This window comes from Falco naumanni, chromosome 8 (genome assembly GCF_017639655.2).
Source record: "Falco naumanni isolate bFalNau1 chromosome 8, bFalNau1.pat, whole genome shotgun sequence".
In the NCBI taxonomy this organism is placed as follows: Eukaryota; Metazoa; Chordata; class Aves; order Falconiformes; family Falconidae; genus Falco; species Falco naumanni.
Window position 1 is genome coordinate 32,608,700 of NC_054061.1, and position 24,784 is coordinate 32,633,483.

The following is a 24,784-nucleotide window of genomic DNA, read 5'->3' on the forward strand; positions in this document are numbered from 1 at the left end:
CCTTGGGTCATTACCTTGGTGACTGTCCTGTGTATATTGAGAGAAACAGGTTGTGGAATTTCCCTGTAATTGAAAATAAGATTGACTTCAAGTAGTTCAGCTATCTGGTGCTTCAAAGTAGTCTGCTGCAGTCAAGGTCATACTTTCCCCAATAGGACATCGATAGGTCTTAAGTTGTCCTCTTGATCAGTGGCTCAGTATTTCCTCTGACATTTAAGAAAACCGCAGGAAACAATTATTCTTTAAAGGGTAACTACTATCCATCATAAACAGAGTTAACAGAGCTCTCAAAGGTTATTGATTCATCTTGTTCTCATGAGCATGGTATTTGGTTTGAGAACAGCTCTCTGTGTAACTAATTGTGATAAAAGTAATTTTTCAGTTCTACTCCTCTTTTTCTTTTGTTCAACTTCTAAAATTTTAAGTAGTATGAGCTAGAGTTTAAAGAAACTTTGTATTATTTGTGTAATTTTTTGAAGTTCTTAAAACCTCTTTAGACCTAGAAAGGAACTGTCTCTTCACAAGGTAAAGAGTTGGCAGCAAAGGAACGAGCAGTGCCCAAGAGTGTGTGGCTGTTTCTGAGCTCAGGGTCTTGGGGACTGTGCAGGATGGGATGTGGAGTTCTGCTTTCCTGGAAGCATTTCCTTCACCAAACAGCAGCTGTGGGCTGTGCTGCAGGACTGGAAATGCTCTGATCATTTGTACAGAGGGAGTTCTTTTATTATCCTTTAACCTGAACCTAGGTTTTTGTGATCAGCTGAGTGAAGAACAAGAAAAAACAAAAAATTGTAGTTATTTATGAAATTAGTCAGTGTGTATTTCACTGCAGCCCCACTTTTTCCTGCTCAATAAGCTGCCACCTGTTGGTTCTTCTAAACTGCATAGCTCTACAAATTTGAGCTAAATATCTCAAACTTCATAAGAGTAGTAATTTTAAGGAGGAGAACACTGGATCTACCTTTCATTATAGTTTCTCCTTGTAGCAAAACCAACCTTCTAAGTCTTCAAAATCACTAGAAGAGCCCCCTTTTTTTCAGAAGTTTCTGTTTTTCCAAAAGGTCAGACTTTGGGGCTGAGATTATCCATATGAAGAATCACGGCTGAAATGTCATACTGAATGAACATGTTTTACAAAGCTTTAAATGGCAGTGGGAAAAATAAATAACAAGTCAGCCTCAGTCTCTGGTCACAGCACAAAACCAGGTGTGCTTTTGCTTGCAAGCATATCTCCTGATATATATAGTTGTGCAAGTTAACCATTGCATGTTTTTTAATGTATGCTATCAAGAGGGCAGATATTCCTTCAGCTGTTAGATCCATCAGTTTCTGGTCTTCACAGCTTTACAAACAGAAACAGACCCCCTGGGGTCAGCCCACTTGTCCACTTGCTCTGGGTGGCACAGAAGTTGCTGTTTAGGCAGAGAGCATGTGCCCAGTCATTTCCTGCAGTCCTTTCCCCTCCACCTCTCCCAGCATCCACAGCTGCTGTATCCCTGACATTAGGGAGTACGTCTATGGGTCCTTTTGTTTGAGAATTTACATAATCCCCGTTGGGACCTGTTGATACTGTCTACCCTGCAGCCTCCTCCAAGTTCTAGAAGTTTACTGCCCACCGTGTAAAGAAGTACTTTCCTAAGTGTGTTTTATAATGATTTATCTTTGCAACACCCCCAGGAAGAACATACTCATCCTATTTGACAGAAGGGAAAGACTGGGGGGTTTGTTCCCAAAAGTATCTGTTAATAGTTGATGTCTCATGCATGCGTTTGTCTAGTGTGAGGCATTTAAGGCTTGTTTTTTTCAGATGCCTGAACTGATTTCTATCCCAGATCAGTCATGCGCAATGATTAACATACAAATGAGGATCACTTGCAGTATTGTTTGATTTATTGACTGACCCATAATTAAATATCAATTCCATGGCAAAGTACAGACCAAACCTAGTTCTCCCCAGCCACAGTCAACTTCCTTTTCTTGGAGGTTTGCGTCTGCTTCATCATTTGTTATCTCGTGCGGCCAGTACTGGAAAGGGACCACAATAAAAGCTGGCATCATTCACTGATGTTCCAGACTTATCCACTGAACAAAGAGTAGCATTTGCCTGATCCAGGGAAAACTGCAGTGAAAAACAATGTGGGACCATACCATTACAGCCTGTCTCTTAAGGCATATACAGGAAGGTATAGAGTTGATACTGCTGGGGGCAAAAGCATCTCAAAACCGCATCTTTCGTGGCTCCCGAATAATGATGCATTCCCTAATGCGTAATTCTCAGTGTTTCAAAACTTGAACCCCCACCAAAATCAAAAGAGGAGGCAAAAAAGCGCTCTTATTCTTCAAGCGGCAAGTGTCCAGAACCAACAGGTTGTTCCTGGCTGGTATCTTTGTGTGTTCAGCAGGAAGCAATCACCGCGGGATTCAGCCAGGGCCACTGCCAGGAACGGACCCGAGCGCTGCCTGGAGCGGCTGGGAGCGACCCCTTCCCAGCAGCGGTTCTCCGGCGGGTCCCCGGCTGCGCGGCTTCTCCCTCGCTCCCCTCTCCCTGCTTGGGCGAGGCGGCCGCCCCCTCCCCCGGCCGCCCGTACGTGCCGCAGCGGGGCCGCCCCCCGGCCGTGCTGCCGCCGCCTGCCCCCGCGGCGCTCTCGCTGGGGGGCGCCGTAGCGCGGCGGGGCGGGGCGGGCCGAGGCGCTGGCGGCGGGGCCGGGCCGGGCCGGCCGCTGCCCCGGTTCCCCGCCGGGCGGGGGCGGCTGCGGCAGCGGCGCGGTACTGCGCACACGGCAGGGGCGACCCCGCGGCGCCCGGGGGTCCGGCGCGCACCATGAACCCCGCGGCCGCCCGCCGCCCCCCCGCCAGGCGCCCGGGCGCCCTGTCCCGGCCGCTGCTCTCGTCCGCGGCGTGGGCGCTGCTGTGCCTGGGTCCCGTCTATCTGGCGGGCTCCCTGGGGCTGAGCGGCAGCTGGCTGCTGCTGGGGCTGGCGCTGTGGCTCTGCTGGGCACGCAACCGGCGGTGGAAGCGCGACCGGCTGGCCGCCGCCTTCGCGCTGCTGGAGGACGAGCGGGAGGCGGTGTGCCGGGGCCTGGCCGCCCGGCACCTGCCGGCTTGGGTGAGAGACTCCGGGCGTCGGAGGGGCGCCGCGACCCCCCCTCCCCCTGCGGCGGCGGCGGGAGCCCCGGGAGTGGGACCCAGCGGGCTGGCGGCGGCGGGGCCGGGCGGGGGGCGCGGCGGTGCGGCGGGAGCGGGGTGGCCCGTGGCGAGCAGGCGGAGGGCAAAGGAAAACGGGTGGCGGTGATGCCTTGGACCGAGCAGTAACGCCTGTGATTGTGAAGTCCTGCTCGGTGCAGTGAGTGCTAAACTGGAAGTTGGTTCGGTCCAGGGGATGTGCGTGTTGCTGTAAGCGTGCTTGGAAAACAGACTGCCGTATCCCCGGAGAAATCCTTCACGTATGTGCTGTTGCATTGCAGGTGTTTTGGTGTAGAGGGTACTTAGATTTTATATTTTGTCGTCCAGAATGTTTTCTCCTCTTCAGTGTCATTTAAAAAAAAAATAATCTGTAAACGTAATATCCTCTGTCTGCTAAAAACCAAGTATTTAAAGAGCTGCCTCCTGATGGTGTGGAAAGCCAGCCTCTGTTCTTCACATTTGTTCTTAGCCACTCTACGTTTTAAAGCGAAGAAACTTGAAAACCTAGCTTCACGTTTTATTCTTTGTCTCTGGTTCTTTGTGCAATAGCCTTGGTTGGCTAATGGAAATGGATGATGAGGGGGTTTTTTTCTTCATCGTCATTTGCTTAGCATTTAAAAACATGTCAGGGACTGGTAGGGGAATGCTTTTCTTGTAAGAAAGAGAATATCAAAGAGGTCTATTTGTAAGGAGTGTTGCATTGAGACATTTATAGTCAGCAAACTGTTTTATATAGCCTACAGCGCTTGGCTGTCTTTAACAGTGTGGGAAACGAAAGCAGTTGGCACTGGTGAGAAGGGAGGCCAGGGTCTCCTAGCAGAGCTGCTGTGGCTCCTGCACATGTTCCCTCCTGCCGGGCACCGAAGTCTCTGAATGAGGTTTCTGCTTGTTTGTATTGACAGAGCTTTTAAAACAACTCAGAGCATTAATGAGTGTGGTGGTGTCAGCTCTCGCCCTGATGCTGTGAGAACAGTGCCGTGCTTTATCCTCAAGCGCTCTCAGTTTGGGTAACGAGAAACTGAGCCTCTTAGTGCTGAAAAATCAGAAGCGCCCCTCCAGCACACACACACATAGTCTCAAAGTTCTTCAGTTTTGTGGTTGAAAGTGTCAGGCTTTATTAGTGCGTGGGCCTGTGGTTGATTGGTGGAAGGTTATCGATTGCCCTGTACTTGAAACGCAGTGTCCCCCAAGCAGGGGGTGCTGACAAATGGGGATGCTCCAGCAGAGCCCACTGGGATGGTCCGGGGCTGGAGCACCTGGGGTGTGAGGAGAGGCGGACAGAGCTGGGGTTGTTCAGCCTCCTGCTGGAGAAGGGAAGGCTTAAGGGGGATCCCACTGCTGTCTCCCACTGCCTAGTGGGTGCTGACGGGGAAGATGGAGTCCCTCTGCTCAGAGGCCTAGCTCCTGACTTGTGAGTTCTTGGAGCTGGCTGCCAGAAGGCCTGATATAGGAGAGGACCTAAGGATGAAGGGACTGCACCATGTGCTTTTAGTTTTAGCTTTTATTGGTGTTGCTGCTTCTCCTCCTTTGCTTTCCTGTGTTGGTAACTTTTGTTCTTCATCTGTTGGTGTTTACTTCCACACCACACTTGTACTTTTTGTATGATCTTTTAAGTCCTCAGTTTTAATCTTCCTTCTATATCGCGTTCTTTGATTTGATCTTCTACTTCTCCTCTGTGCCAGTCTTGGAGGCTGATTCTTATCTGCTGTCTATTCAGTTTATTCTCTGTGGTGTCACCTTTTTTTGACTTTCTTCTTGGCCTCGATGTTCATGAGCCTTCAACTGAAACATCTGTAAAAATGTCCATTGTGTTCTTCTCTCCTGTCATGCAGAGGTGGGAGTAGGAGCACAATTCAGGCAAAGGAGAGCATGGGTTGGATTTGCCCTGTTGTAATCCTAGGAAAGGTTCTGTTGATGTGAAGCAATGGCAGTGTCTTAGGGAATGGGTAAATAGTTGTCTCCTTGCGTGCCCTGTAGTAAAATGAGGAGGATCTGTCCAGTGAAGAGTGACTAAACACTGATTGTGCTTGCTGGTTAAAACCCCTTCTCCCTAAGAGCAGTGCAGTGGATCCTTCAAATGCTACTCAGGTTCTGCTCGGCCCTGGTATCAATTGTTAGGAGATGCATTTATATTCCAGCCTTTCCTCCGGGGGGGGGGGGGGGGGGGGGGGCGGGGGCGGGGGGGGGGGGGGGGGGGGGCGTGTGTGCTGGGAGGGTTTCCCTCATCTACTCAGCCATCTGTTTCAGGGAAATTGCAGGGTTATTTTGCAGCACCAGTTTCTTGGCTGAAACCAGCCAGTGAGTTTGGAATAGAGGCATTCCTGTGCTAGACAGCTTACGTGGGCAGACTGTGCTTCCTTAGGAAACCAGGCTGGAAACCTGCTCATGTTGAGCAGAGTCAGATCTGTGTCCTGGAGAGATGAGGCTTTCTGACTTGAGCCTGGGCACCCTTTAGCATGACTCCTGTAAAACCAGTCAGTGCCTGGGGCAGAGGTAGCTGGGCTTTCTACCTTTGTTCTGGCTCCTGGGGGACCATGGTGGTGACTTCTCCGTGTTGCTCTATCAGCTCTTGGTAGGTTGCAGGTGAGAACATCCAAGTATGCTGGATTTCTTCCTGATGTTAAACTCATTTCACCAGGAGAAATGAGTATTACCGGGTACAGAAAAGTCCTTTTAAAACTTTGCCTGTTGACTCCTTGTTTGTGCAAAAGGCTTGTTTAGACAACACCCCTGCACAGGGAGCTAAACCCCTATTCCTTAAAATAAAAAAAACCCCAAACAAACACCCTCCACCCTGCTCCCGATGGATAGATTCCTGTGCTGTATTTGAACAGAATGGCACTGTTGTCAGCTGCAGTTTTTGCTATCACGATGGTAGTTGCTGTGGCCAGCTCCAGGGCAAGGTGGAGCCATGCAGAAACTTACGAATTTTCTTTACTTGCTGGTAATTGGGCCTTACCTGGCGTTTTTGATCTTCAAAGCTCTTTTCAAATGCTAAGTAATTTTTGCAGCATTCCTGAAATATTGGCACAAGTATGCCTTCTGTTGTAGATGGGTGAAACTGATTTTCATAGTGTGACTTGCCCAAGGCTACAGGATTAAGTCTTATTCTGGAACAGTGTTAACTTTGGCAGCTCTTGGTGGCTGGTTCTGGGCTTCGTAGGAGGTGTTTTGGGCTTATCTGTGCTGTACTGATGACAAACTCGAGGACAAGACCTTGCTGCCAGGGCTCTCACCAGTAGTAAGGGTCAGAAGTGAGTCTGAAGTCCAGAGTACGTGATTAGAAAGTATGGAGCTCCAACTGTTTTTTTTCCAGAACATATTAGGACACAGTAAGTTCTTGGAGTAAGCTGCTGGGTCAAGAACAGAGCTTGGTGGTATCACTGGACTGAAATAGAGCAGAGCCCATCCTCTCCTATCAGGACTTGCACATTATGAGAATACCCTGTGGGTATGAAAGGCTTGGCTCAGAGCTTTATATCTTCCTGGACAGGGGATAATGTGGATGCAACACTTTGGATACCTAGCTCTGCTTCTGCGGAACTGCACACTGAATTTGCACCATTGAGTGCAGCTGACCTTTGGTATTGGGAACCCACTGGAATTTGGTGGCCTTTCATAACAGGCAGAAAGCTGGTTTTCACCAGAGACCTGTAGTCGGCCAATTTCTGTGGTGTTTGCCTGGGTGGGAGCCCTGTTGTGTTAGCCAAGGTGTTACAGCAGTGCTATTTCTTCTGTCTGCCAAAGGAAACTGAGGCACAGAGTGCCTGGGTAGGAGCTGTGTTGCAGACACGTGAATGAGGGGGTGTCAAGCGGGATGGAAATGTACCACAAATGGCTGCTAATCCTATCGCAGCAACCTGAGGTGTGACACACTGGGACGTGATTCATTGCGGTTGCTTTTGGAGTTTGCTGTGGGCTGTCTGCTTTGGGTGTCTGTGGCTCAAATAGTGAATTCAGTTTTGTTTTTTCTTAAGGTGGGTTTAGCTGCTGCCTCCTCATGGTTTTTGCCTGTTGTCTGATGCTCCTCTGTGCTGTTCCAGCTCTCTTTAGCCACCATCTTGCTTTTTGGTCACCTCTTGCAGTTGCATCTCTAGCAGCTTTGGCTCTAGTGAATAATCCCAGCCAACTTTAGTGGTTTATTTTGTGCTGCATTTCTCCCCTTAACGTTGGTGGATCTCACACATGGGCTGTAACTTTCTCACTGGGATGTGGTGGCCTAACTATGGCCCTGAGTCCTGGTCTGTCCTTCCTCTTGGGTCACATCCTCTCTTCACTGTAAGGTCTTCTGAAGGACAGCTCACCATGCTACTACCACCCCTGCTCTATCCTACTTGTGACTGATCCAGAGCTGTGGTGCAAATGCTGTGGGACACTGGTGCTTGGAAGTTGCACTGGAGCTGGGGACCAGCTGCCTTCAGGCTACCTGGGGTTTATGTGCCCTGATGGAGGACCTTTTGGTGAAAGATGAAAATCTGGCAGGTGAAGTGGAGGTCCCCCGGTTCACATAATCGATCTTACTGTAAAATGTCAGCAGTGGTTGATCAGTATTGATTGTCCCTTCTGGTGCTGTGTTCTCACTTTATCATGCAAATAGAGCTGGGTAGGCTGACCTTTCTGTGAATTTTCGTTGTCTTATTTAATGGAAAACTTGCTATGTAGAGCATCAAAAGAAGTTGCTTATGAAGTATATGGTAATATCACTTTTTTATGTAATAGGAGATAATTTGAAGCATTATTTGAGCAAGGAAAATGGGTTCTGAAATCATCTGTGAAACTGGAATAAAAGGCAAGCTTCTGTCCATTCCATTTGAATGACTCTGAGCACCTCTGAAAGCTGCTGAATTAAATGGCAAGCCTTTGACTGAAGAGTGTGATTCACAGCTCTTGTATAAGGAGGCAATGTATTGTCCTACCCAATTACTGTTATCTGGCTAGATGATGGCTGAAGGAGTCCTTTTGTGTTTCTGCACTCTTGTAGAGCAGAGCAGGGCCCAAATGTCCATTCTGAGAAGCTGCTGCACCATCCTTACCCTGCTACCAGCTTGTAGCACTGGCTGAAGATACCACATCTATAAGACTAATGTGTGGTTGTAGTAAAGGTGATCGTGGCTCATCACTCAGCAACTTCTTGGTGTGAGGTCTGAGAGACTGGTTAGTTACTTGAGAGCAGACTCGTATCCTACTGCCCTGGTGGTGATCAAACAAGTTCTTACTTCAGGAAACCGGAGGGATTTTGTAATGAACGTATATACTTCTTGCTGGCATTTGATGTATGCAACTTGAAAACATGATGCATAAGTGACTACATTTTAATTGTCCTTAGTATCTCAAAAAGCTCCGAGAGGTGAAAACACGGGACTGTTACACATGATAGTGTATGCTAATAGGTTTGAACTCTTACAGTGCTGCTTTTCCCTGAAGCCATTGGCTCTGTGTTAGTGGAGAAATGCTGCCACAACCAATACACTGGATTTCCTAAGCAGGTTGTTGTTTTCCAAAGTGCGGTGTCCTGGTTGAGGTGAGCTGGTGCAGGAAACAGGTCCAGCACAGCCTGTGATCTTGAAAGGAAGCAGGTTCTCGTGGCTTCCCAAGGTATGACCAAAAGAAGGATGAGGAATCTGTAATACTGCTTTACGTCACAAACAGGATATGACACTTGCTTTAATCATATAAATGTGCCTAGCAGCACACTGGTACATCAGTGCACGTGTGTTCTTTTGCCTTCGATTGTTTTTTTTTACTGTTTTATTTGCCTTTTACAATTTTTCAGGGAAGTAGTAAATTATAATGGATGTATGTATGAGGGCAGAGGGATCTCTGCTTACTCTAAAACTTGTTCCACACTCCGTGGTATCTTTTGCATTTGTTAAAGTATGCTGAAATAGATGGCATGTGCCACTCACTGTATTTTTCTTTGCATGCAGGTTCACTTCCCTGATGTTGAACGAGCAGAGTGGCTGAACAAGGTGAGGAGCTCTGAACTCCGGTTTGTGAGGTCATCTGCTCCGAGCTGTATCACAGCACAAACTCTGCAGGCCAAGTTTGAGGAAGTTATGAGCTCACTACAATATGGTTCAATCATATCAATGTCTGTACTTAAGTCTTGGAGCCACTTAAGTACAGAGATGCCACTGTGGTTTTGGTGAGAGCCAAACGTGTACCTGGTTGATATAAGTTCGAGTTTGACCACAATGCTTCGTTCTGAGATTAAAAAAAAACCTAAAACCAAGTGTATGTATGTGTGTATATATATATGTATGTGTATATGTGTGTGTGTGTGTATGTATTATTATTATTATTTTAGCAAAAGCAGTGTCATCTCCTCTTACCAGAGAGGTTCCCAGAGAGCTCTGAAGTGGGTGCTCTCATCAGCAGGTGTCGTCAAGCTCTTGCTGGAACTGGACTCTGTGAACAGCAAAACAGCTGAACTTGCAAATTCACATCCAGTAACTATCCTGTTTCTAGCAAGCTTTCTTCTTGATGTAGAAGCTCATCTTATTCCTATCTGAATAAACCTAACTCCGGAACTTCATGACATTTAGGAGTAATTAGGGACTTGTGCTTTAGAGAATTTAACCCTGGGCTTTGCTGGCTCGGCCCCTGTGGTCAGAAGCAGTCAATAGACTCTATGGTGCTGAAAACTCACATTTTGGTTCCTCAAACAAATTCCTTTTCTGAGGAACTGAGGTGGATCCGTATATAGGGATGACTTATGAGCACAAATGTGACATAGTATTTTAAAAGGACAGACATTAATAGCTGAGCATTCTGTAATCTGTGTGTCTGTTTCTCAACAAAAGTTGTCTTACACAAAGAATCTTGAGTGTGTTTCCACTTTTGCTATTGTTTAGGTCCTTGTACAGGCTTGGCCATACTTTGGGACAATCATGGAAAAAACATTTAAAGAAGTTCTTGAACCAAAAATCAGAGCGAAGAATGTACATCTGAAAACATGCACCTTTACCAAGATCCACTTTGGCGAGAAGGTAATATGAATCCTTTGCAACACTTGCAGTTCAGTCTTTTCTGAAAAGTTCAGATGCAAGGGGAGTCTGTTCAGCTCTGAATATTTAACAAAATGGTATTGGTACAACACTACAGCCTCCTGTGTTCCCTCCTCATGTTGACTTGAGCATCTTCACCATGAAGGAAAGAAAAATCATATAGGAGGTACACACATCCCTTCCCACTGGCTGTCAGTATCCTGGGACTGGAGATACAAAAAGGGGCATGCCTCCATGGTTTTTTTTACATTTTTTTAACATTTTTGTAACGCACTTGTGACGGGAGTTTTCAGTGCTTTGAAGGCTTGCAGCATGTGCTGCTTGCAGCCAGCCCTGTTTTTGAGGAATGCCAAGGCTGTTCACACTGCCTCTTTAAGGGAAAAACTTGTGTGTGTGGTTTACTTGTACTTTACATGCAGTCATGCAAAGTCTTTAATGAATGCTTCTGTACTCAAATTGATTGAAATGAGTAGGGCTTTTTGCTTGGACTTAAATTGAAAAGATATTAACTATGTTGTATCTTATTTGTCTTTATTTCAGTGCCCTAGAATCAATGGAATAAAAGTGTACACCAAAGAAATTGATAGAAGACAAGTTATCCTAGACCTGCAGATATGGTAACATTGCATCATTGATTATGTAGATGGTTCTTAACTCACTGCCCACTTGACACCTGTGTGTGAATTGTCATGCAGGACTGGACATTCGGTCCACTAAAATCAGCATGAAGTGGAGGGCTCCTTATCTTATTTAAACCTAGAATGATATGAGATAATCTGTCCCCCAGCTGGATGTCCTGAATACTTAGAGAAAGGGATCTTGTGCATCAGCCTGTAAGTCAGAAAGCAGTGTCACCTGCGCAGGTCTGGGTGTTACCTACTCTGGCTTAGCACTGCTGCCATGCGTATAAGGATGTGCCCCTTGGCTTTGCATGGCAGGAAGAACCCAAGTTTTGGAACTGTATTTCCTGTTCTGACAGCTCTGACAGCTCTCGGGCATGGAGGCACTTGGTCTGTCTGGCCCCAGTATTGTTCCTCTTCAGTCCAACCTCTCCCGTTTTTCCAGAACTACTTGCACTATTGGTTTTTTAATTCCTTCCCCTAGATTAATCCTCTTGTTTTACTCACCATTTGTTCCATGTGCCACCCAACACATTTGCTTTTTTTGATTACAGCTGTTCTGAGCAGAAAACTGCCTCTAGCTCTGTTAACAACAACAACAAAATTAGATAAAACATTTGATACCTCCCAGGCTGTTTTGAATGAGCTTGTGTGTTTTGTTAACATCAGAGCCACTGCAGAGCTGAACTCTCTCCTGGTTTAGCCTGGAGAATGGAATTACTGCGGGAATTACCACTTGCATGCTGCTGTAGCTCTGTAAGTTAGTGAGCAATTGAGATGCCTAATTTAAATGGCTTTTCTTCATGGTAGGAAAAAGCAGTGTGAAGTTACGGATTGTCTTGGCAACAGCACAGAGCTGATCAGAACTGTGCCTGCTGCTTAACGTGGCAATGGCATGGCAGCATCCCTCAGCCCTGGAAGAGCACCATCGCTCCCTGCAAAATGACATGCTTGATTTTGAGCCAGAACATGTCGTGCTTCAGTGCTCTCAGTGAAGTGCTCTTTGTAATAGCCAGATCAGGGCCTTTGGCAAATCATTTGTGTTTTCCACATTCAGATCGAGGGAATTGATGCCTTTAAGGCTCTGCAGGAGGTTGCTGCTATTGTCTGTTAAACTACTTTAGGCTGCTTCTCCCACATACTCATTTTTACTGTCTTTTACAATCCTCTGCAGAGGGATTCCCCCACCTCTTCGTTCCTGTCCCTTTGGCAGACCCATCAGCATCTCCAAACTGGCCAAACAATTCTGTTCCTCATCCTAATGCTAACTTCACCTGAACTGCCATCTGATAACCTAGTATTTTCTGTATTCACACAGGAGTCTTCAAACTACCTTGTCTCTCTGATGGGCGTCTCTTCTCCTGGGCTATGTTAAGGACCCAGCTTCTCTTATGTTCTGCAACTAAGTTAGGTTTTGTGCATTGTACAGTGTCCGCAGGCGGTAATGTATTACTTCCAGGAGTGGGCAGAAGCAAATCTAGGGAGCGGGGGTGTTATCTACCTGCCTTTTTCTGGATTGTCAAAGGAACATGTGTTTTGTTGGGGTTTTTTTCCCGCCCTCTTTTTTTTGGTTGTTTCATCGGAGAGATGGGTCGTCCACTTTTCTGGAGTGAGGCAAACCCCCATTACCCCAAACAGGCTGTCTTAGCCACATGGATAGCAGTGAGTGTCTGCACTAGTGCAGCTGGTGTTGGGAGAAGAGCTGCTTAGAGGAGATGGACTTGATCTGTCCGCATGTGAGGCTGCTGCCCTTTGCACCACCTCTTGGTTGCTGCACGCTGGTGAGGGTTAAATGACTGGATCTGCCCACAGAGCTGCATCCTGGCATCACAGCTCTGGAGAAGAGTGATGGGCTGTGAGTTCCAGTGTGGCACACTTTGCAGTGCTGAGACCACAGTGACTGGCTATCTCCTTTTGGGTTAGGCTTCACGGAAGCGTAGCTATGTTACGGTGGACATTAAAGGATTAACATGTCTGCATCTTATAAACGTGACTCCTTTGCCTTGGTGCTTGCTAGCTGTAATTTTGTGGGAGTTCCCTTACTGGTGAGCCCACGTGAGTGTGACCTGTTGGCTGGCTCACCACTACACGAAGCACCGACCTGGGCAGCAGCAGGGAAGGCTGAGTATCCGCTTCACGCAGGGTGCTGTTATCCTGGTGGGCAGCACCCCTGCCTTGGCAGCAGCTCTGCTCTGCTCCAGTGCTTGCTGAGTTACCCTTTGTGTCAGGCAGTGTCTTGCATCCAGAAATCTTGGCATGCTCTGTAAATGCAGCTTGCTTGCAGTCTCACAGCAGTACAGGAGGAGAGAGATCTGCCCCCCACCCCCAATTTTATCGAGGAGGCAACTAGTCTTTGAAACCCAGAGTCTCTGACCTGGCCAGGAAAAACACAGGAAGAGGGCAGGAGTGGAAAAAAACCTTTCCTTCTTAGCCTTCCTTTGTGGTCTGTACGGAATCATTTGTGTAGTTTTAATAGCCACTTGTAGATATATGGTCCACAAAGTATTTTGTTTGATCTGTGCTCCTGATCTCTGTAACATCATCCAGTGCGAATGCTGTGGTTCCGGTCTGTGCTGTGTGAAGAAGAGCTTCCTTTGCTCTGCAATTTGTGATGTTACATCACAAGTTTAACACATCCTTTGCTTTGGAACTATGAAAAATAGCACTGAGAGGGCCCTTACTTGTATGGGCAGTAGCTGCCAGCAGAGCCAGCGATGCAGTACATCTGGTATTGCATGGAGTTACCGAAAGGAACTCGAGAAGCTGCTTTAATTAAATCTATTAACAACAGCTTATGTGTCCATAGCATCAGAGCATTGGGAATAGTTATGTAGAGCACTGTTTCATTACAGTCTTGACTCTCCCATGTGAGAGGACTATACTTTGCTTTTTGGCAGGAAAACCAAGGCTCAGAGGTGATTACTTGTGAGGCACGGGGACCTTTTGGCAAAGGGAAGGAAGGATGCTGTATGTAATCTTTCAAAAGCTTTTGCTTGGTCCCTGAGATGATGCACCCAATTGGTGTAAATTAAGTTGTGTACATTTTGTCACAGTTTATAGAACGGAACAGAAATGTTGAGATAATCGCCGCTTACCCTCAGGTCTTCTGTACAGATGAAGTTTGTCATGTATCTGTCTGAAGGTGCTGGTGTCTGTATTCATACCTGAACTACAGCCTTCACATGACACATAAGAAAGTATCAGCATTCTTGCAGGGGCTAAATGAAATGTAAGATCCCCACTAGATTGGGATTTGAAATCCCCAAATCTGAAATATGACATCCCAGCTGGAAATAAACTGGCAAGTGCTCTGGGATCTGCAAACAATTTGCCGTAGATCTAAATCATGGATCTGTCCCCTGAGCGTAGGGAGCTGACAGTTGCGTTCTCCAAATGAATTAAAGTCAAAGCATTTCAGAAATATTCTCCAAAACTGCTTTTTTCAAAATGGGGAGTTTTCAAGTGCAGCCACTTGACCTCCTACAACTGCTTTCCTTCCCACTAATTCTGCAATTGCCTGAGCTGCTGTGTAGCCATGTAATCATTGGCTACAATCATCGGAGTTTCAAAGTAATTGAAGGCACTGTTACTCTCCCAGAGAGTATCTCACAATCCAGTTGCTTCCTATTTCATTGATCTGATTTAGCAATGATAATAATTTTTTGTTGGAAATGTTTTGAATTTTCATTTCTGTCTTTTCTGTGGCATTTACAGTACATGAGATGTCACAGAAAAATAGTGTAATAATATGTATTAACAAATGTATGCATTGCAATTTACTTTAAAAGGCGATCTCTGGACTCCCTAACTGGCAGGTTTTCAAATTGGGAAAGACAGTCTCTGTCATCTAGTGCAGGACTGGAGAAAGTAGTCAAAAGAGGAAGTGTGCAGCAATACTTGGCGCTTTGGTGGAGTTTGGGTTAACTAATTTTGTAGGATCTTAAACTAAAAGCGTTTTGGAATCTTATTGGTCTTGAGCAGAAAAGGAACATCTGCCCTGAGGAGCCTGACTTGACAGGCAAAAGGGAAAGGCAGAGGTAGTCTGGTTTTTCTCGTACTCTGTGGTACTTGGTCACGTTTTCTTACCTCTCTTTGTCTAATTCTGCTTGCTTATTTACCCAAGTCCAAAGACTAAGGAGTAGCCTGCTTTACAGAGCACTTGAGGAGGCCAGACCGAAGGGGGCTTTTAGCATGTGGGCCAGTGAGAAGCTGGGGCCCATGGGGAGGTACTTCGCAGGGAGCAATTGCATGTGCCTGTTCTGAAGGGTGATGTAGACACCCAGGTTAGTCAGACTTGTCAGTGTGTGCACTTGTAGCATCCTTCCCTTCAGCCAGTGGATTACCATTGTGTCATAAACACGGCATTTCCACCCGAGTACAGAAGAGATACACACTCGTACAAGCTTCTCCAGTTCTCATCCATGGCACAGGCATGCTTATCTGCACCACCTGGTGCAATAGGTGATTTAGGAGAGAAATGGGTGGTCCTTCCACCCTTCACAGGTGGGTAAAGCTTGGTCCTGTGGGTAGTGGCAGAGGGGCTCAGCCCTACATGTTTTTGCTTGTCAAGTTGAGTTTGGCTCACGTGTGCGGTCTGGGGGCAGACAGCAGAGAGCACAGCCAGGTTACACTGAGCAAAGGGGGCAGGCGGTAGCATGAGCAGCCTGGACTGCAAATGAGGAGTAAAACAAATGAACAGAGTGCATCCTTCCAACCAGGCACGCTGGCGTTGGGGTCATGCCTGTATGAAGCAGTCTTAAGGATAATTAAAGGTTCAGGCTCTGATAAAAGGGGTAAAGACTACTCTGACATCTAGACTCTAAAACACGATTGCATGTATTGAAGTGTTACTGGAGAAAAGAGACATCTAGGACTGGGTGCGAAGAGTTTTTGATTGTATGGAAAGGCATAAAGGTTGTAAATTGAAACACCACAACTATTATTTGTTGTCTTGGATACTGGCAACAGCTGAATCAAATCCTCTTGGATTAACTACTGCAAACTGAGGAACTCATTTTGGCTTCTCATTTAGACTTTTATTGTGACAAAGCTCTTCTAACACCCAGTGTAATGAGCTGTGATAATGTCAGAATTTTAAAAATTAATAAATGTAAAAATAAGTTTAATTATGTGACTAGCTTATAAGGAACATTGTGTTAATTTTGGCATGGCTTATGAGGTTGGTTATTTAAGAAATGAGAATGTTCTAACATTAAAGACTTTGTTAGTTACGTGCTTTTAAAATTCTGCTAAGTGACTTATCTGTAAACAAATATTTTATAATTTTGCTTGCAAAAATGGAGAAAAATTCACAGGGTTACATGTTCTTGGCAGTTTTCTTGTGGGGGGAATCCATCTGTGTGCAAATTACAGTGTGAATTCATGGTAACTGCAGCACCATTTGCCCATATACATGTGGTCAGAGCAAAAAATCTTGTCCTTTTTCTTCATGAGGTGAAATTAGGCATGCAGGTGGCAAGCACAGCACATTCACTGTGCTGTGGTACCTTTACACCCTGCCTTACCTGCAGGGTGTTTGTGTGTCTGCATCCAAAAAGAGCTATTTCTCAGAGGACTGAAAGGATACTTGGTAGCTCCTCTCAATTGTTTTCTGCCAGAGGCATCAACAAATCTTCTAGGTTCTGCTCCCTGGGGAGTGGCTATGGGTTGCTGCATAAGGTGATGTTTGTACTTTTAAAAAGTCTAAGGTGGTTTCCAAATTGCAAAAGTACCGCACTTGCGCTCGGCATTTGTTTTATTTAGAGCCTGATGTTCTCCATGGCAACTGACCAAAATCTGATCTAAGTCATTGCCTTTTAATTCAGCCTCAGTGAAACCAGGTTATTTTTAGTGATGAATTTGCCCTTCAAGTGGGCTTTTGGGTTATGCACAAGGGTGATGTATGGGCTTTTTTGTTGTGGGCAAGGTGAGGACTGCATGTGTCATGGCAGGATGGGTCTGCATCAGCCTGGGGGCTGGGTCACCCGGTTGTGGGGTAGGATCAGGCCTTTGGCTGAGAAGGGTGCAAGAGGGCAATTGCTGTGACACTGAATTTTTAATGAGCCTATCGATCCCCTCCTTGGAGCGAGCTTGCCTCAGCCAACTGCCAGCCTTAAGAATGGAAAAGTAACCTCGAAATACAGATGTTGCTTTGACATTTTGCAGGTAGATCAATAACCCAGCTGACTGCAGGGTTTCTCTTGTGAAAATCTGACCCTTGTTTGATGTGCTTAGCTTTTCCTTTTCAGCTGCTTGAAGATCTGTCTCTGCCTGTTGGGGTCATGTTGCCAGTCATTAAACTAATTTCATTTATACCCTATACAGCCCAGAATTTCTCATTGGACTATTGCAAACTGTGGAATAATGTGAGAATTTTCTTTCAGTTACATAGGGGACTGTGAGATTCACATGGACATATCGAAATTTAATCTTGGAGTGAAAGGCATACAGGTGCGTGCAGCGCTAACATTGTCTGTTCAAGGCTGTGTGTGGCAGGAGGTAACAGTGTCCCAGTGGGGAGGTCATGGCACTTAACTGGGAAACCACCAGCTAGCAGGCTTGGGATGGATTGGCTTTATCTCCTTGTATTTTGGCTGGGGAAACGATGCCTTCCATGGAAAGCATGTAAATACCACTTTTAAGCTTCTTAGTGCAACTCTTCAATGGGGTCACTGCTAGAGCAGGAGCTCATGTGGGCCAGCTTCTGCCACTGGACTTCAGAGGAGCTGCATCTTGGTAGAGAACTTCAGAAGAGCCGGTTCTGCCAGGGTGTTTGTAAACTGGTGTAGGTTAGACTAACAAGCTGTTCTTGCAATGTTGAAAGCTAATAGGGAGGTGATTCCATTGTATGGCAATCGGGATTGCAGAGAGACTCCACAAACTTAGAAAGGATTGCCTGATATCAGTAGCAATGATCTGAGGGGGAGGAGGTTATTGTTGTTATTAAATTCTAAATAAAATCACTTCAAGTAGGATTTTTAAAATTATCTCCATCATTGAGAAGCTCACATTTTTGAAACTTGTGTCCTGAGGGTACCTTCAGGCTCAGTTTTCCCTGGTTTATTCTCTTTGCAGTTGTATGGGACTTTGCGGGTGATACTGGAACCTCTTCTAGCTGATGCACCTTTTATTGGAGCGGTGACCTTGTTTTTTATCCAGAAACCGGTGAGTCAGTAGTGAGCTGCACTGTGCAGTCTTGCATCTTGGTTTGTCTTCATGCGTGGATAGGTCTTCAGTGAGTGGCACAAGCTATCTGTCACTGGTAACCCAAACTGCATAACTGCGAGTGCCTCACAGCACAGGTGTTTGAATAGCAAATTCCTGATTGTTCAGTGCTGCACTTGAACTCTGAGATGACAGGCCAATTCTTTTGTAGTAGTACCTGAAAATTTACTTGCTTCACTCTGAGAATGGGAGGATTTTCCAGGAGCTGTTTCCTTGCTGCAAGGTTCCTGCCAGGTGGATTTTAAATCTTCCCATTTGTAGATTTTAAATGCAGTCATCTTGGAGACCATGCTGTCATGGTCATGCTTTGAAAGCTTGCCTGTTTAAGGTCACTTGCCTAATAAAAGATGAGAAACCGTCTGGTCTTACAAGTACCAGTTATCTTATAGCACACAGCTTTGCTTGCTTGTGGGTTATGCTCTGCTTGACTTCATGGAAGTCATCCATTTTTGATCTTGAATGAGGTGTTTTTGTGTTTAGATGTAGTAGCATTATTTTAGCCCATGAAAAAAAAGCTTTTTGTTTATTGGGTGAATAGAAATACAGGCTCCTGAAGTCAGGTGGTGTCTGTAAATCTCCCTGCCTCAGGGCATAGGCCAACCCCTAAGTGAAAGGATGAGGAAACAACTTCAAAGTCTAGGCAGAGCTGTTGGATTTATTATGCTTGACCCCAGGGCATCTGCCAGTGGCCATTGCTAGAGGCTGAATGCTGTCTTTCCCTGTGCTTGCAGGATAAGTCCCAGTCATAACCTCATTTCAGGTATGGCAGGTAAAATAGATGAAGGAATTGATACCAGCTGTTGTTCTAATGTACAGATGCAGTCACTTACTAGTGCTGGTTTTGCTTGCTTTAAACAGTGGCTTTGTTTTAGAAGCATTTACTTCCCCTTTAAATTCTACATTTCTTCTGAAATAAATTTTAATGGTCCTATATATTTTTTCTCCCTGATCTTGTTGTAGCACTTGGAAATCAACTGGGCAGGCATGACCAACCTTCTGGATGTCCCAGGGATTAAGTAAGTGTCTACTTTCCTTCACTTTTTTCTTCTTTAAAAAGCCTTTGGAAGTTGGGATGGGGTTCTTCAGTCATCATCAAAGCTGTTGTCAAAAGTGTTGTGTAAAAGGTGTTGTGCTGATACTCATCCCATCACACCTGACTGTGGAGTCTGCAAAACCTGAGGAGGGTGCTTTTTTACATTCTGTCAAAATTGCTTCAATCACTTCATTGCATTTAGGGTAGAAATAGTAAATTCCAAAACCTACGATAGCCTATAAACTAAAAAACAAACCCTTCCACTTCCTGTGTGGCAGTTACTTGCAAAGGTACATGAGGTAGATCTAGGTGACTGGCAGTCTGTGCTTATATTTGTTTAGTTTAAAATGAAAAAAAAAGGTAAGGCATCACAGAGTTGCAGTCCTTCTGACAAAGAAAACCATACCAGATTTATGAGGAGAAATGTTCTTCTCTTTCTGTGTAATCTGCTTGCTCTTTACTTCTCCAGAAAATGTAGCTCTTCCCCAGTGCCTCTTGGGTTGATCTTGTACATAAAACGTGCACAGCAACGATGAAAATCTTAGCAGTTTTCAGTACTGTAAGTTTCAAATTTTCTCCAGATTGGAGATTCACTTTGTCCTTGTTCCTCAGTGTAAGCAGAAAATATTGTTACGCAAGAACAAAATATATTTGGTTACTCAGCCTTTGCCTTTCTCCCTTTAAATGCAGACACAATGCAAATGCAGACACTTCTGTTCCTCTCTCTTCGCCTGCAGCTCATGGTTTGCAGACTCTTAGGAAGTGGATGGCCACTTCAGGTGCCAGCTTATGCATTAAAGGGCCTCTGAAGACCTTTGATGTTGAGCAAGAGGAAGCTTTCTTTTTCTCTTAATTTGAGGCCAGAGTGCCCTGTTGCCCTGAAGTTTGCCCCGAGAGCTCTGGTTTTTATCAGAGGAATTAATCTGGTCCTTTTCTAACATGGTTTCCTTAATCCTTGCAGGGAGAAGGTATGTAGGTGTTCCAACCTACAGCCTCTCATATAATTAAGTGCAAATTTTGTGTCCTAAATTTTCACTCCCCGATTCTCTCACAGGGATTTGAACACAGAAACCCTTGCTGGTTCATCAGCACTGCACATGAAAGTTGGGAGCAAAACATGCCTGACCATGAACAGGCTGAAGTACAGGTTGAACAAGAGCTCTCCCTTTCGAATGAATGGGGCTTTCTTAAGAGAGTAAAGGAACTGGATGCAGTTGTCTGTCCTCACGTACAAGCTGTGTTTAGTTGTGTCTACCCTGAGACTCGACAGAAGGGACAATTCTGTGACCTTCCTGTGGGTTTTTTTTTTGCAGGAAAGCAAACAACAGCCTGACCAAGGGCTTTCAGGCTCCAGTTTTGACATTTGGAGTAGGAGAGGGCTTTCCTTCTGTGTGAATCCAGCCTCACCTATGCACTGTGACAATGTTGTTGCGCAGTCTTACCCTCAGAAGCTGCCTTATAAGCACTAGATTTATCAAGAGGATGAAAGCCTTTCAGGCATTTGGTGATCTTGGGTTTTCCTCTGCTCACACTGAGTTGTATGTGGAAATCCTCTCATGAACCACCTGGAGATTGCCAGATGACTGCGATAGCAATATACTTCTTGCTGAGGAGAACTAGGTCAAACTAATTGTCCCTACCATGCAAATAGAGCAATTATAAAGAAAAGATTTAAACCGAAAAGCTAAAAATGTGTAAATTTTAATTAGACTGGAAAGTTCCCTAAACTCAAAGCCAGACATACCCTCAGCTCAGCCTGTGTGATCTGTGTGCCAAAGGCCCAGTTACTTCAAACAAGATTTGCCGCCTTAGTGCAAAATATACCAAGATACAGAATCTTAATCTTTTGCTTGGTCTTCTATTAAAAAAAAAACTACAAAACTAACAAGCCAAACTCATTTTGTTTTGGATGTGCTGGCTTCTTCCATTTTACAGTAAGGTCTCAGCATGTGGCCAAGAGCAGACAGCACTATGCACTGGAGTCATGTTTTAAGTCTAAAACAAACTACCTCGAGGTCTTGAGTTCCCTGTGAAATGCTTTTTGGAAAGTTTCCGATTCCTTTCTCACCTTAGTCTCTGGTGTTGGCATTCCTAAGGAAACCCAGAAGGCACATGAGTTTGTATGACTTGTTTGGGTGTGTGACTGTCTCGTCATGTGGCCCAAACACCCATTCATCATTTACCAGCTGCTAGAGCAGAATTCACATCCAGCCCTAGTAACCCTAGACTGGATCATTCCTGCATGCAAGTGGGCACTTGCGCCATGTGTGCCACAAGGCAATGGCAACTACGTGCAGAGCAATAGGGAATAAGATTGAAAGACATCTTGAGAGGCTGCCCCACGCTCATATTCTCCTCTGAGCAGCTCGGCTGGATGCAGGTTATTGATAGGAGACAACATAACCTTCCACAGTGATCCCCATTCACCCTCGGTGACTGATTCTGGTGTTGAACTGTCCTCTCCATTTCCTCTTATTCTAAGCTAAATGTCACAAGCATGAGTTTCTTCTGCTCCTGTGCACTTGTACATAGACACTTTTCATGGAATCATTTAGGTTGGAAAAGATTCTTAAGATCATAGAGTCCAACCATAAACCTAACACTGCCAAGTCCACCACTAAATCCATGACCCTAAGTGCCACATCTACACATCTTTTAAATAATTCCAGGGTTGGCAACTCAGCTGCTTCCCTGGACAGCCTGTTCCAATGCTTGACAACTCTTTGAGGGAAGATAGGCAGTACCACTCGCTTTGCAGTGCCCATTTCTTTTGCTGTGCCTCATTCTTTCATGCTAACTGAAATTGTGATCGATTGTAGACATTTGGGTTGCTTTTTTTTGCCCCTCCACCTGCAGTGTAATGTCAGACACGCTAATTCAAGACTTCATTGCTGCACGGCTGGTTCTACCAAACAGGATCACAGTGCCGCTGAAAAAGAACATGAACATTGCCCACTTGAAGTTCCCTATCCCACGCGTGAGTTGTTTTTTTCATTGAGGGTGTTAATCTACCTGAGTGCATTTGCTGCAATCTGGATGCATGCAAGCTTAGTGTCTTAGGTTCCTGCATCAGCTGTTTCAACCTGGATTGCAGGCTTTCTGTAAGTAATGTTTCAGAAATATAAAAGCAGATGTTGGATAGTTAATGATTGAAGGTGAGGGGAGGGACAGCGGGGGCGTCTTACCCTCTATACATGGCATAAAACGTCTATTTAGACATTGAGCTCATTTACCAATTTAAACCTTTAGTCTCATTTGAGAATACCACAGATCTTCAGTTAGAGAAGGTGCAATGAGCGCCACTTTAATTTTTTTTACTAATGCTGTGAAGGGGTGTAATTTATTTAGGGAGCTCAAAGGGTGACATGTCTGTTACAGAAAAAAAATAAGGAGAAAACCCCCCCAACAACAGATCTCCTAAATGTTTGACCTATTCAAATCTTCAGTCTCCTTCATCTATCAGGTACCTAATACAATCATTAATAAAGGTAAATATAAATGAATGACAAAGGGATGCTCCCCATTACAAACTTGCATCACCAAATTGTAGTTGAATGGCCACTCTGCAATGAAATAAGAACCTGCCAGTGGGTGCTTAGTTACTCGTTCAGTCAGTGGGAATTGATCTTGACTCTACACTTGATTTGACTGTGGCTGTTATCCTGTGCGCATATGTATGTTTCTGATTTAAAAATAAATTGAAGAAAATTTCCTACCCTATTATCTAGATAGGATTGTGTATTTGTTTAAGGTTTTTGGGTTTTTTTCCTTCTAGGTAAGTGGTGGAGAAGTGTTTTAATACAGCTGTCATTGGAAATATACTGCATCACAATACATGTCTTTGCAAAACTGTCATGGTGACTACCCATGCTGCCTGAAATAACTCATTTTAGGAGGCTGCGTATTATAATTATCCAAAGATTGCATTTTCATGACCAATTTTGTATCTTATTTTATGCAGGGAATAATAAGGGTTCATCTGCTAGAAGCTGAAAACCTTGTCCAGAAAGACAGTTTCCTTGGTGCAATCAGGGGGAAGTCTGACCCGTATGCTCTTCTTCGTGTTGGCACGGTGCAGTATCGAAGCAAGACAGTTTCCCGAGATCTTAATCCCATTTGGAATGAGACATTTGAGGTACTGAATCTTTTGATCTTTCCATCTGTAGGATGCACAGCCATTTACATCCATGTGCTTGGAGGACCTTCTCTTAGCTGATTGCACGGGAGCAGGTGGTCTACTTTGTTACTTGATTGAGGCATTTCTGTCCCTTAAACAAGTTCAACATTTACATTGCAAACCTGAAATGTAATTCAGGTTGATCTGATTTACATACGTGGGGTTTTGGAGGAGGTGCAAAGCACTGATTTAAATATCAGTCAGTGCAGCAGTCTGTGCAGCTGTAGCCTGCTCTAGCATTGATTCTCCTCTGCTTATTAGGGATACCAGTTTGAGGGGTTTAACTTTGTAGTTCAAACCCAAACAAACTGGTTTTGAAATATTTTCACCTATAATCAATGGTATTAGTTACACAATTAGCCATGAAACAGCAGGGAATGCCCTTAATGTCTTGTACAGCTGTGAAGTGTCATGTTCTTGTCTACAGCTGGAGTCTATATAAACCTATGTGAATGCTTTTTATTTTTAATAAATACATCTTTCTTCTCTAGTTTGTTGTTCATGAAGTGCCTGGTCAGGACTTAGAAGTGGACTTGTATGATGAAGATCCAGATAAAGATGACTTTATGGGCAGGTAAGTTAGCATGACCCTTGCTCAGGGTCCAGTAACCTCTACAACAGGACACCCAGATTATTCATACCAGAAATTTAATATTGAAGGAAGCTATTCCCTTTGTCTAGATGTTGATACCAAGTTATTAGTTCCTAGTGCAACTAACTTTGAACAAAATAGAGAATGGTCCGAGAGTCCTGTAGGGAATCATAGGACTCCATTAGAAATGAGAGTTGCTACATGACTTGAGATTTACTTCAGATTTTATTTTAGTTTTGGAAGTATTTCAAGGGGGAGACTTCAGAAGGGTAAGTGCGTTCCAGTGCGCACACAGACAGGTAGTGTGGAGTTGCTATTTGGAACAGATTTGAGCATGTGCTTTCTTGGTGGTGGTTTCTTCTCTCCCCAACAGCAGTATGCTGTATGCCTAAGCATATGCTGACATGCTTGCTTTTTGTCTTTCAGCTTGCTTATAAGCCTAGTGGATGTAATGAATGACAAAATTGTTGATGAGGTAAAGATCACAACTTATTTCTGAATGTGGTTGGTGGTGTATGCTTACGTGTACTTATTTGTGCTCTCCCTCTGCTATTACGTTGTTTTTGTGTGTTTAAAGCTTCCTTGCACACTTGCACTGTAGTATTTTCACAAAAAGAAAATACCTTTGCTCAGAAAACTTAAAGTAGCCATTACAATGCTTATTGCAATCCAGCCAACAACTTCAGACAGCTCTGAGGTTATGCTGAGCCAGCAGTGAGGTATCTGCTGTTATTACTGTGTGTCCTGTATGTACCAAATGTTTTTGTACAAGGCTACAGATGAAGTTTGGTGAAGCAGTCTGCTGAGGAAAGAAATGGTCCGATCTTACTGTGGTTCACCCTGCAACCCAGCACTCTGTAAACAATGCCAGGGTGCCTGTCCTGTGCTGTTGCTGGCTGGAAATACCCATATGCTTTGTGTGTGTGGGGGTATCTTCTGTTTTTTCTGACT

At 44.9% G+C, this 24,784-nt stretch overlaps 1 protein-coding gene across 1 annotated transcript in view; it reads left to right on the plus strand.

Annotated features, from left to right (window-relative positions):
- The first annotated feature begins 2,753 nt into the window (after positions 1-2,753).
- ESYT3 (extended synaptotagmin 3) overlaps positions 2,754-24,784 on the plus strand; it is a 34,288-nt gene continuing 12,257 nt past the window's right edge. The window contains exons 1-11 of the mRNA XM_040604032.1: positions 2,754-3,103; positions 9,108-9,149; positions 10,035-10,169; positions 10,728-10,804; positions 17,191-17,257; positions 17,882-17,971; positions 18,992-19,047; positions 21,921-22,041; positions 23,026-23,199; positions 23,733-23,815; positions 24,260-24,308. Of these exons, the coding sequence (XP_040459966.1) occupies positions 2,819-3,103; positions 9,108-9,149; positions 10,035-10,169; positions 10,728-10,804; positions 17,191-17,257; positions 17,882-17,971; positions 18,992-19,047; positions 21,921-22,041; positions 23,026-23,199; positions 23,733-23,815; positions 24,260-24,308 (1,179 nt within the window). The 5' untranslated portion in view covers positions 2,754-2,818. The remainder of the gene's footprint in view (positions 3,104-9,107; positions 9,150-10,034; positions 10,170-10,727; positions 10,805-17,190; positions 17,258-17,881; positions 17,972-18,991; positions 19,048-21,920; positions 22,042-23,025; positions 23,200-23,732; positions 23,816-24,259; positions 24,309-24,784) is intronic.